Source organism: Bos indicus x Bos taurus, chromosome 3 (assembly GCF_003369695.1).
Source record: "Bos indicus x Bos taurus breed Angus x Brahman F1 hybrid chromosome 3, Bos_hybrid_MaternalHap_v2.0, whole genome shotgun sequence".
NCBI lineage: Eukaryota > Metazoa > Chordata > Mammalia > Artiodactyla > Bovidae > Bos > Bos indicus x Bos taurus.
The window spans coordinates 82,201,548-82,214,781 of NC_040078.1; the positions used below are offsets into that span (position 1 = coordinate 82,201,548).

Genomic DNA, 13,234 nt, shown 5'->3' on the forward strand with positions numbered 1-13,234 from the left:
CTTCTATTTTTGCTCCTGTCACTTGTTCGAAATTCAGTAGTCAGTTATTTATGAATAGTCATTTTTTAGGATCTATGATTTTTTTTGTTTTCTGTAATAAAGCTATAATAAATTTTTTTCTTTATGCTCAAATTCTCTAATATTTTAAGTAATTTAATTACTTTTTCTCAGAGATTAGGAAGATACTTTTAATGCTGCGTTTGTCACTGGGAAAACTAGTTTTAATTTATATTGACCTTTTTCTCCTTTGAGCATTTAGTCTGCTTTCAATAAAATGTTGATGACTGCTCTTTAGAAGACAGCTGTACGAAATAAAGTATTATAAATATTCAGCTTTCCTTTCTAAGCTTTGTCACCAACAGCTGGGCATCCAGTTTAGCAGAACAGATTTTGCACAGAGAGAGCCTGGCATGTTCCTGAATCAGTATAGTGAAGGAGACAAAAAAGTAGTTTCTTATGGATTGGGGACTTATAAAGACATAGAGCATCTGTTCCTCAGTTTAGTCATAGTCTGGTTGCACTGAATCATGTTTAAAGCTAGAATAATGTGTAAAACTTTTTCACCTTGCTCATACCTTTATTTTAATATCTAGTGTATTATTTTTGCAAATAAAATGCTTTCAACATCTCCATTGAAGGTATGTAAATGATTTTGCTCTTATCTATAATTTTTCGTTAGTGATATTTTAAAACACACACAGATACTAATTTTTTACTAAGATTATTTTATTATATAACTTTAAAGTTTGAATTGTATGATAGTGCATATATATACAACTCATATATGAAAATCCATTTAAATATTTAATTATGATTTCATCTTGATATATGCTATTAAACAGTTTCCTCATTGTGAAAATTGCTTTCTTCATAGGTATTCTACTTTAGTTGGTGAAAGTAACTTAAAATGGAATCTTTGTTTATACAGATTACTCTTAAATACTTGGCTATTTGAAGCATATTAAATCTAAGATGTCTTTAAATATTTTGTTTGCAGTGTTAAAAGATCACTGAAATTGGATGGTATGTTAAAAGCAGATGTAAGTATTTACTTGTGAATTTGTAGTTGCATGATAACATAATAAGATTGTATTTTTATTTTTTTAACAGCTAATTTTCTCTTATACTAAATGTAAGAAGTATCAGAAACTCCTGTGACATAATTGTTATTGGCACACCATTTTCTACATATAAAGTTTGTAATATATGGAAATTCCTTGCAGGCTTGATATTTTTATTTAAGCGACAAATTATTTAGAAGCCTTAATGAAGTAATTTAGTAGAAAAAAATGCTTTGCAACTTAAATGCAGATAAAAATGGAACAGTGACAGTGCTTTAATCTACATTCTGTAATCTGCTAAATTGAAATAAAACATTAACAACATTTTTATATCAAAAAGGTACCTACCCCCTCACCTCACTGACATGATTAAACATAAAATACTAGCACTGTAATAACTTTCACCATGGTTATCACAATAAGAATAAAATTGTACTGTTGCTGTTACATTTTATAAATCTTGTCGTAGCACATTCCCAATACCAGCATATCATGACATATGCTAGTTTAGTATCTGTTTATTATCTTTTCATACCAACAGTGGATCTAGATACAAACACTAATACTAGCATACTTATGGCCTTAGTAATTTTAAATGCAAATAAATTGGTGAGAAAGTAAATTAAAATAAAGAGCTAGTCAATAAATGGGCTCCTATATGAGATCCCATATGAGAATGCCATTTCAACAAATGGGTTTTGTATGGAATTTCTCTTCAGAAGACTGGTATTCAACAATTTACCATTTTTAAAACTTCCTAGATGCTTTTCTAAAAAATTTAAACAAAGGTGGCAAAATACTGCATTGCCACTAAAAAAATCATTAGCGGTGTAATTAGCAATTTAAAACACCATTATCCAACTTGTTCGGTACAGAATGCAGCTGTGACTGTAATTTTGCATCTGTTTCTTTGGTCAGAATGGTGTTTTGGTAGATGAGTAGTCCAGCTTGAAATGAAATACAGTTCTTCTCTGCCCCAAGACTGTTCTTTGGGAGGTGGTAACACCATTTGAATGAAAGAGAATGGCCATTTAGGAATTCATCCTTTTCATAAAGTACAGTTGTCATGGATAGCTTTCTATCTAATTTCTTTCCAGATTAGGATGTATCAAGGTAGCCAGTGAAACAGTGAATATCCTGTATTAGAAAAATACATTGTTATGTTTGGCCCAGTTCTGTACCTTTAAACCAGTTGACAGTACCACATGGCCACCGACTGCTAAATGCAGATTCCTTAAATCCTAGCCAGGGCCTTCAACATTTCTATTTTCTAACCTATTTCTAATATTTATTATTATTTCTGATATTTTCAGCTTTTGTACTTTTGCCTCATCATTTATTTGCAGCTCTGTCTTAGATCTCACAACTTTTGCTCTGGCGCTACATCTAGGCTTCTCTCCTTAGCTATATTTATGCATCTGTCTACTCCAGTAATTAGCCCTGAAGCAGCCTGGTTCCCAAGAATCTACCTATATGCCAGTGGTTCCACTGAGGCTGCCTTAGCCCATGCAAAGGAAAATCAGACATTTAAAACATCACCTATAAGTCGTCTACTACTACTACCACGACGTCGCTTCAGTCATGTCCGACTCCATGCAACCCCATAGATGGCAGCCTGCCAGGCTCCCCCGTCCCTGGGATTCTTCAGGCAAGAACACTGGAGTGGGTTGCCATTTCCTTCTCCAATGAATGAAGGTGAAAAGTGAAAGGGAAGTCGCTCAGTCATGCCTGACTCTTAGCAACCCCATGGACTGCAGCCCACCAGGCTCCTCCATCCATGGGATTTTCCAGGCAAGAGTACTGGAGTGGGGTGCCATTGCCTTCTCTGACCTATAAGCACCTAATTGCTTTGAAGCTACAGAGGAACTTGTAGTAACTTTGTGCTCATTTTGCCTTACCAGCATGATGCTGAAAGAAGACAACTGTGGTATTGAAGGAAAGGAGATGGCTCTTAAATCCTAGTTGGTTGAAGTGTAGTCTGTTCATCTTAAACATCTAGTGTTTGCTCTCCCAGAGATGTTTGGAACTAGCAAATCCCAGTGTTCCCAATGTGGCTATGGACCTTCATGAAGATAATGCTCCATGATGTTAGGGCAAGTCTGCAAAAGTAATTTTCCTTATGATTCCCCTAATAGGAGAAATTGAGGTATGGCTCATCCCCTGTGATCCTCCATTTCATATATAGTGTGTATACTATAAGTACCACTATTTGCTAGTCCTCCCAAATTGTCGAGGGTAGTGAGGAGTGATAAAGATTTTGATTTCTCAACACCTACAGTATTGGGGTTGCTCAAGTTATTACCCTTCAAACACTGTTTTTAGATGAATTTTCAAAGACAAAGTTGAATTATTTATTACAAGTAATTTGAAAATTATTCATTACAAATAACGACCAGTGGCAGTTCAGATGAATTTGTAGGGACAGCTGTAACCTGCTCATATACCTAGCCAGCTTGACCTAATCTCTTTCAGGCTACCTCAGAGAAGGAACTGGAGAACAGATGCTGCAGATGGGAAGGGAAGGAGCATACTTCCTACCAGATCAGATCAGATAAGTCGCTCAGTCGTGTCCGACTGTTTGCGACCCCATGAATCGCAGCACGCCAGGCCTCCCTGTCCATCACCAACTCCCAGAGTTCACCCAGACTCACGTCCATCCAGTCAGTGATGCCATCCAGCCATCTCATCCTCTGCCGTCCCTTTCTCCTCCTGCCCCCAATCCCTCCCAGCATCAGAGTCTTTTCCAATGAGTCAACTCTTCGCGTGAGGTGGCCAAAGTACTGGAGTTTCAGCTTTAACATCATTCCTTCCAAAGAAATCCCAGGGCTGATCTCCTGCAGAACAGACTGGTTGGATCTCCTTGCAGTCCAAGGGACTCTCAAGAGTCTTCTCCAACACCACAGTTCAAAAACATCAATTCTTTGGCGCTCAGCCTTCTTCACAGTCCAGCTCTCACATCTATACATGACCACAGGAAAAACCATAGCCTTGACTAGACGAACCTTTGTTGGCAAAGTAATGTCTCTGCTTTTGAATATGCTATCTAGGTTGGTCATAACTTCCCTTCCAAGGAGTAAGTGTCTTTTAATTTCATGGCTGCAGGCACCATCTGTAGTGATTTTGGAACCCAGAAAAATAAAGTCTGACACTGTTTCCACTGTTACGCCATCTATTTCCCATGAAGTGATGGGACCAGATGCCATGATCTTCGTTTTCTGAATGTTGAGCTTTAAGCCAACTTTTTCCCTCTCCACTTTCACTTTCATCAAGAGGCTTTTGAGTTCCTCTTCACTTTCTGCCATAAGGGTGGTGTCATCTGCATATCTGAGGTTATTGATATTTCTCCCGGCAAAGGCCAACTTAATAGGCATTCTGCCAGAGGAATGGCAGTGCAGATTTAGGGGAAGTTTGCTGATTGGGACATGCATACCCAGTCGAAATTACTGCATTACCATTAGTAGGATACTCCTAAGTCTGATTATTCCCATTATCTCATCTCTCTGAGACAAAACTTTTCCTGACTCCTGAAATTAGAAAGAACATTGGATTTCAGGGCTTTAGAAAATATGACAGCTCACATTCTGTAGGCTCACTTATTGGTCTGGCTCATGTCTGCTCCTTTCTCCTCTCCTTCCCTCCTCTTCCCCTGCTTTTTTCCTTACCTTTTTATTACGTAAATTTTTGAACATACACTAAAGTAGAGACAATAATACAATGAAGTACCATGTAACCATCACCCATCTTCCAAAAGTATTAACATTTTGCTATTTTTGCTTCAACTATCTCTATATATGTATGCATATATTTACATATGTGTGTATGTATCTGTATATTTTTCCCTGGAATTTTACAAATCTCACACATGTTATTTCATTAGAATATTCTTCAGTATGAATTTTTAACAGATAATGACTTCTTTCATAACTATAGTGCCACTATCATAACTTATAAAATAAGAAGTAACTCCTTAATAATATCTTTTACCCAGTCCATATTCACATTTCTATGGTTGTTTTAAAATGTCCTTTTTTATTAAAATCAGGATCCAAACAAGATTTCCACATTGTAATGGTTTTTATGTATCATAAGTCTTTTTTTTGCACCAAGTCTTTTAAAATCTTTTAAAATCTCACTTTTTTTTTTTTAATCTCACTCTTTTTCTTATAATTTATCTTTTGGAAAAAAACTGAAATATTTTTTCCATAAGTGTATTTCACATTCTAGAGTTTATTGTTTTCTTGTATTCTTTAGAAAAGTGATTTCTCTATTCACATTTCTCTATTTCACAATTCACATTTCTTCACATTTCATATAAAATGTCATTAAAGCTAGAGGCTTGATTAGATTCTGGTTCATATTTTTGCTAAGAATGCCTCATAGGTAGTCTTTGTATTTCCTGTTGCATCACTTCCACAAGTACAAAGTGGTCTTGGTTTCAAGTGTTGCCAGCCTGATTCACCCATAGTAAAATTCTCAATCTTCTAATGTTTTTTTTAATTCATTAATGATTATTTTATAGTTCCTTATTTCACTACAGTTACCAAATACTGATCCCTTTTTTGCCTTTTGATTTTGGAGAATTTTGATTATAGAGAATGAGCTGCCTACTGTACAGCTTCAGTAAGTATCAACACAAGGCTAATATTGTTTCATATATGCTCCCATGCATACTTCAGTATCCCCTGTACTAGATTATTTGAAGCAAATCTCAAACATCATCCATATCATCCATAAATACTCCAGTAATTATTTTTAAAAGATAGACTTTTAAAAAGGTATAATAGTATTATACCCCACTTCCACCTCTGCTATGATCTCTGCAAAAAAAATCTCTCTGAAAATTAACATTAATTCCTTAAGTGGACATCTTTGCTCACATTCTCCCAATTATCTCATATACCTTTTGACAGTTCAATTCTTTTAAATTTTAGCATTTTTTATTCACATATAATGTAAAATTCATAATTTAAAAGTATACACCAGTGATTTATTATGTACTCATTACATTGTGCAGTCATCATCACTATCTGATTTCAGAACATTTCCACCACCCCAAAAACAAATCCATACCTATTAGCAGTTAGTTTCAATTCCCTCCTCCTCTCATTCCCTGGCAACTACTAATTTATTTGCTGTTTCTGTGGATTTGCCTATTCTGGCCATATTATATAAATGGAATCATACAATATGTGGCCTTTGGTGACTGACTTCTTTCATTTAGCATAACATTTTCAAGTTTTATCCAAGGTTTATCACATGAACAGTACTTCATTCCTTTTTATGGCTCAATCTTATTCTTTTGTATGGGTATATCACCTTTTGTTTTTCTGTTCCTCAGCTGAAGAATGGGCTTGCATTCTTCAGTGCTGCTAGTGGTGAAGAAACCCCCTGCCAATGCAGGAGACACAGGTTCTATCTCTGGGTTGGGAAGATCCCCTGGAGGAAAGCATGGCAACCCACTTCAGTATTCCTGCCTGGAGAATCTCAGACAGAGGAGCCTGGCAGGCTTTGGTCTATAGGGTTGCGAAGAGTCAGACATGACTGAAGCGACGTAGCACACACATACAGCTGAAGGACCTTTGAGTTGTTTCCACTTCATTACTATTACAAATACTGTATATAACATTCTTGTACAGCATTTTGTATGAATGTGTTTTCAGTTTTCTTATATACCTGGGGTGGAATTGTTGAGTCATATGGTGATTCTAACTTTTTACAAAATTGCTAAAGTCTTTTCTACAGCATTGTACATCCCCACTAACAGTATGTAAGGGTTCCAGTTTATCCACATCCTCCTCAACATTTCTTATTATCTGATTTTTTGATTCTAGCCATCCTACTGGGTGTGAAGTCATATCCTGTTGTGGTTTTCATTTGCATTTCCCTGGTAATATTGAACATCTTTTCCTGTGCTAATTGGCCATCTGTATATTTTCTTTGGTGAAATATCTTCAAATCTTTGCCCATTTTTTAATTGGGTTGTCTTTTTACTGTTGAGTTGTAAGAATTCTTTATATATTCTCAACACTGTTACCTTATCAGATATATGATTTGCACGTACTTTCATCAGTTCTGTGGATTGTCTTTCTTGATAGACTCCTTTGATACACAAAAGTTTAAAATTTTGATGAAGTCCAACTTATTTTTTTCTTTGATGGCTTGTGCAACCTATAGTAATGCCAACTTCCACTATATTTCTTTCTAGGAGTTTTATAGTGTTTAGCACATATGTTAAAAATCTAATAGATAATAGAGTTCATTTTTGACATGGTGTGATATTAGGGGCATGTAGTTCATTTGTCCTAGCAATGTTTGTTAAAAAGCTATTACTTCCCCCATTGAATGGCCTTAGAACTCTTATTGAAGATTAGTTGACTATAAATATATTGTTGGGGGCCGGTGTGAGGTACTCCGCCCGTGGCAAAGGTCATGAGGAAGGAGGCTCGACATAAGCAAAGGCAGGATCGAGCCTCAGGAGTACCCCTGGAAATCCTCGAGCATCTACCCCCATAACCAGAGCCTGCCTACTTTGCTACTTTGTGCTCTCACCTACACCTCTGACTTTACGGGGGGCTGTCCCCCACCACCTCTTTTGGAGAAGGAGTTAACTTAGAGCTCATGTTAATAATAATTCCTGGGCGTGATAGGAGTGTTTCAACCTACAAACTCCTCAAACTCTACAAACCTACAAACTGCCTGACAGGCTTGTCCGGCCACATGTGATTGCTCACAGCCTCCCAACCGTGAGAGGCACGAGATGCTTTAAACCTTCTAAAAACAGGTTCCTTAGAAAAGTTAGAAAACTATTAGTATAAGTATAATGGGCTGATTAGAAATTGTATTGGTGAAGGGTTTTTCATTTGTTGAGCCAATGTTTGTTGCTAAGTCTCCACATCCCCTGCCCTTACACACATTAATGAATATATAGAACAAATAAGTATTAACCTTTGATATTAATCACATTAGACCTTAGGCTAAGTAAATTCTTTCCTTAACTAAAACCCACTACACCCTCACCCTATAGGAATGTAACTTTATTTGGGTGGCGTCTGTTTTAAGAATAATCACCCCTGGAGAAATAAGTGTCCTTGTTGACTGACTGCTGTCACAAGGAGAGGGTCATAAATTGTCAGCAGGTCCCCTGGCCAGAAGATGATGTAACACCCCTAAGACCTCTGTATACATTTGTATGAAGCACCTGACTTTGATAAAAGTCAGGACTGCTGACCCCACGTGACTTTTGCATAACATCTCAGTGTATAAAAGTAGACCATGGAAAATAAAGAATTGGGATCAGTTTCTCAAAATACTGGTCTCCCCATGTCGCGCTCTCTCTTACACTCTGGCTGAGTCTCCATCTGGAGCGCGGAACCTGCCACGCTTACTAATTTTGCCTGGGCTTCTAAGATCCGACCGGGGAGGCCTCAGTATCTCCTCTCCTTCGGGAGAACAGAAGGATGCCTGCGGCCTACGTAAGTGGTGCAAGCTTCTTGTCTTAAAGTTTTATTAGTCTCCCGCGTAAACCAAGCTACTCAGCCTCTTTTCTCCACTGAATCTTCCTACTGAGCTATCCTCATTCTATTACTCTTTACATCTTTAATTAATATCTAATTGAAGCTATTGTATCCTGATCCTCGCCGACGCCGTCCACGCTTCAAATTCCCTGGATCAACCGGGGCTGGACCCCGGCAATATATGAATTTATTTCTGGACTCTCAAGTCTATTCCATTTGTCTACACATCTGACCTTATGCCACCACCATGCTGTGTTTCAAAATAAAAAGTTTTTTAATTACTATAAATTTGAAATTAAGAAATATGAGTCTTCCAACTTTGTTCTCTCTGTTGCAGAGATTGGGCTATAGTTTTCTTTTAAGGTATTCATCTGGTTTTGCTATCAGAGTAATGCTGGTCTCATAGAATGAGTTAGTAAGTGTTCCCTGCTTTTTTATAGAATTTGAGAAGAATTGATGTCACTTCTTTAAATGCTGCTAGAATTCACCAGTGAAGCTCTCTGGCGTTACAGTTTTCTTTTTCACAAGTGTTCTGAATTAATCTAATCTGTTTTCTTGCTTTTAATGTGTTCCAGTTTTCCATTTCTCCATGATTCAGTCCTGGTGGGCTGTGTATTTTGGGGAATTTGTCCACTTCATCTAGATTAGCTAATCTGTTGGCATACAATTGTTCATAGTATCCCCTTATAATCCCTTTTATTTCTCCAAGGTTGGTTGTAATATCTTCCCCCTCATTCCTGATTTATTAATTTGAATCTTATTTCTTTCTTGGTCAGTCTAGATAAAGGTTTGTTGGGTTGTTTTTTTTTTTTTTCCCCAAAGAACCAACTTTTGAATTCATTGATCTTCTCTTTTTTCTTATTTTCCATTTCATTTGCTTTCTCCTTAATATTTTTTTTCTTCTAGTGTCTTTGGGTTTAGTCTATTCCTTTTCTAATTTCTTAAGTTGAAAGCTTAGGTTATTGATTTGAGAGCTTTCTTCTTTTTTTAATGTAAGTGTTTAAATTTTTCTCTGAGTACTACTTCCATCCTATAAGTTTTTATATATGTTATGATTCATTTTCATTCTCTTCAATATGTTTTCTAATTTCCATTTTGATTGGTTGTCTAGGAGTATGTTATTTAATTTCTATAAATTTATTTTCCAAATGTCTTTATGTTTTTAATTTGTAATTTTAAATTCTGTTGTGATTAGAAACTATTCTTTATATGATTCTAATTTTTTTCACATTTACTGAGTGGTTGTTTTTTTTTTTTTTTTTTTGCTGCTTAACATATCTTCTGTCCTGGCTAATATTACGTGTGCACTTGAGAAGAATGTGTATTCTGCTATTGTTGGATGGAGGGCTTGATAGATATGTGTTAGGTCTAACTGGTATATAGTATTGTTCAAGTCTTCTGTTTCCTTGCTGATTTTTTTGTCTAGTTGGTCTATCTATTATTGAAAATGGGGCATTGAAGTTTCCTCTATTATTTTTCTTTTTCTTCCTTCAGTTCTGTCAGTTTTTGCTCCTTGTATTTTGGGGCTCTCTTGTTAGATGTGTGTGTGTTTATAAATTTTTTATCCTCTTTTCTTTCAGTATCAGTACGTCTTTATTCATTGAGTTTTCTTGGCGAGAAGAGGAAAGGGAAAAAGGATCAGCATATAGCAGAAACATAATAGTAAACCTATTGCAGAAAGGAAAGAAAGTATCTAGTACAACCAAGAACACACACTGCTGATAGAGTCACCAAAGGTCAAGGGAGCTCAGTTTTCTCTAGTTCAGGAATGAGAAGAAGGAATCAGGGAAAGAACAGAGGATCAGGCTATCCTTCCTTCCCTATAAATTCAAGAACTGGCACAAAGCTTTACTGTCTAGTAGTAAAACATGGTGGAGAAGGCAATGGCACCCCACTCCAGTACTCTTGCCTGGAAAATCCCATGGATGGAGGAGCCTGGTAGGCTGTAGTCCATAGGGTCACACAGAGTCCGACACAACTGAGGTGACTTAGCAGCAGCAGCAGCAGTAAAACATGGAGTTGTTAATTTGTCCATCTCTTATTAAACATAAATTTCAACTTAAGTTTTTTGTATCTGCATAAAGGCTCCTGAGTGACTTAAATATACATTCATCTTCCTCTCTTGGTTTCCCACCCCTTCTTTCTACATGAAAGCCTCCCATTTCTCCTCTCTCAATAGGAAATTAAGTAGATTTGGTTCATTCATATGCCAATGTAAGTTTTGGCATGAATCATATCAAGGAGTAGTCTTGACTCACAAGGTTTGGCACAAGGAATGACATTCCTAACGTCTTCAGGTTATTTTACACAAATCATTCAAAAGTTATGGAGACACTCAAGAATCACATGAATATGTCTATGTAAGGTAGGAGTCAAGCTTTTAGGAAAAATCTGGTTTAAAACAGGAAATAGGGAAAGGAGAAAAAAAGGATGACCCAAGGCTTTCACTTTTTTCCTCTTCGTTGTTTTTGTTTAGTTGCTAAGTCATGTCTTACTCTTTGTGACCCCTTGGACTATAGCCTGCCGGACTCCTCTGACCATGAAATTTCCCAGGGAAAAATACTGGAGTGAGTTGCCATTTCCTTCTCCATTTCTTCAACTTAGTGAGATATAATTGATCAAAATGTAAGATATTTGAAGTGTACAATGTGGTGATTTGATTTATAGATTGTGAACATGTATATTCATTGTGTGTACGTATATGTGTGTGTGTCTTTTTTATACACACACACACACATTGTGAAAGGATTGTTCCCATCAATTAATCCATCTATAACTTCAACTTTTTCTTTTTCTTTTTTGGTAAGAACATTTAAATTCTACCCTTCTAGCAGATTTCAGTTACTATATAATAGTGTTATTAGTTATAGTCCCCATGCTGTCCATTAGATCCTCAGACCTTATTTATCTTACAATGGAAGTTTGTACCCTCTGTTCCTCCATCTCCCAGTGACTAAAAACCACTTTCCTACTGTCTGTTTCTGTGAATTAGACCTTTTTATTTTCTTTTTTTAATTTTATTTTATTTTTAAACTTTACAATATTGTATTAGTTTTGCCAAATATCGAAATGAATCCGCCACAGGTATACCTGTGTTCCCCACCCTGAACCCTCCTCCCTCCTCCCTCCCCATACCCTCCCTCTGGGTCGTCCCAGTGCACCAGCCCCAAGCATCCAGTATCGTGCATCAAACCTGGACTGGCAACTCGTTTCTTACATGATATTTTACATGTTTCAATGCCATTCTCCCAAATCTCCCCACCCTCTCCCTTTCCCACAGAGTCCAGAAGATTGATCTATACATCAGTGTCTCTTTTGCTGTCTCGTACACTGGGTTATTGTTACCATCTTTCTAAATTCCATATATATGTGTTAGTATACTGTATTGGTGTTTTTCTTTCTGGCTTACTTCACTCTGTATAATAGGTTCCAGTTTCATCCATCTCATTAGAACTGATTCAAATGTATTCTTTTTAATGGCTGAGTAATACTCCATTGTGTATATGTACCACAGCTTTCTTATCCATTCATCTGCTGATGGGCATCTAGGTTGCTTCCATGTCCTGGCTATTATAAACAGTGCTGCGATGAACATTGGGGTATACGTGTCTCTTTCCCTTCTGGTTTCCTCAGTGTGTATGCCCAGCAGTGGGATTGCTGGATCATAAGGCAGTTCTATTTCCAGTTTTTTAAGGAATCTCCACACTGTTCTCCATAGTGGCTGTACTAGTTTGCATTCCCACCAACAGTGTAAGAGAGTTCCCTTTTCTCCACACCCTCTCCAGCATTTATTGCTTGTAGACTTTTGGATCGCAGCCATTCTGACTGGTGTGAAATGGTACCTCATAGTGGTTTTGATTTGCATTTCTCTGATAATGAATGATGTTGAGCATCTTTTCGTGTGTTTGTTAGCCATCTGTATGTCTTCTTTGGAGAAATGTCTATTTAGTTCTTTGGCCCATTTTTTGATTGGGTCATTTATTTTTCTGGAGTTGAGCTGTAGGAGTTGCTTGTATATTTTTGAGATTAGTTGTTTGTCAGTTGCTTCATTTGCTATTATTTTCTCCCATTCTGAAGGCTGCCTTTTCACCTTGCTAATAGTTTCCTTTGTTGTGCAGAAGCTTTTAAGTTTAATTAGGTCCCATTTGTTTATTTTTGCTTTTATTTCCAATATTCTGGGAGGTGGGTCATAGAGGATCCTGCTGTGATGTATGTCAGAGAGTGTTTTGCCTATGTTCTCCTCTAGGAGTTTTATAGTTTCTGGTCTTACGTTGAGATCTTTAATCCATTTTGAGTTTATTTTTGTGTATGGTGTTAGAAAGTGTTCTAGTTTCATTCTTTTACAAGTGGTTGACCAGTTTTCCCAGCACCACTTGTTAAAGAGATTGTCTTTAATCCATTGTATATTCTTGCCTCCTTTGTCAAAGATAAGGTGTCCATATGTGCGTGGATTTATCTCTGGGCTTTCTATTTTGTTCCATTGATCAATATTTCTGTCTTTGTGCCAGTATCTTACTGTCTTGATAACTGTGGCTTTGTAATAGAGCCTGAAGTCAGGTAGGTTGATTCCTCCAGTTCCATTCTTCTTTCTCAAGATCGCTTTGGCTATTCGAGGTTTTTTGTATTTCCATACAAATTGTGAAATTATTTGTTCTAGCT

General features: G+C 36.8%; 1 protein-coding gene across 6 annotated transcripts in view; it reads left to right on the plus strand.

Annotated features, from left to right (window-relative positions):
- Positions 1-13,234, plus strand: part of ITGB3BP (integrin subunit beta 3 binding protein) — a 106,783-nt gene that overhangs the window by 19,654 nt on the left and 73,895 nt on the right. For 5 of the 6 annotated variants that reach the window (XR_003510340.1, XM_027537040.1, XM_027537039.1 and 2 more), the window contains exon 2: positions 998-1,040. Coding sequence is in view for 5 of the 6 variants with exons in the window: in XM_027537040.1 (XP_027392841.1) it covers positions 998-1,040 (43 nt within the window). In the remaining variant the exon portion in view is untranslated. Of the gene's footprint in view, positions 1-392; positions 639-997; positions 1,041-13,234 lie in introns of those variants that run through there. The other variant, XM_027537037.1, reaches the window with a different exon arrangement.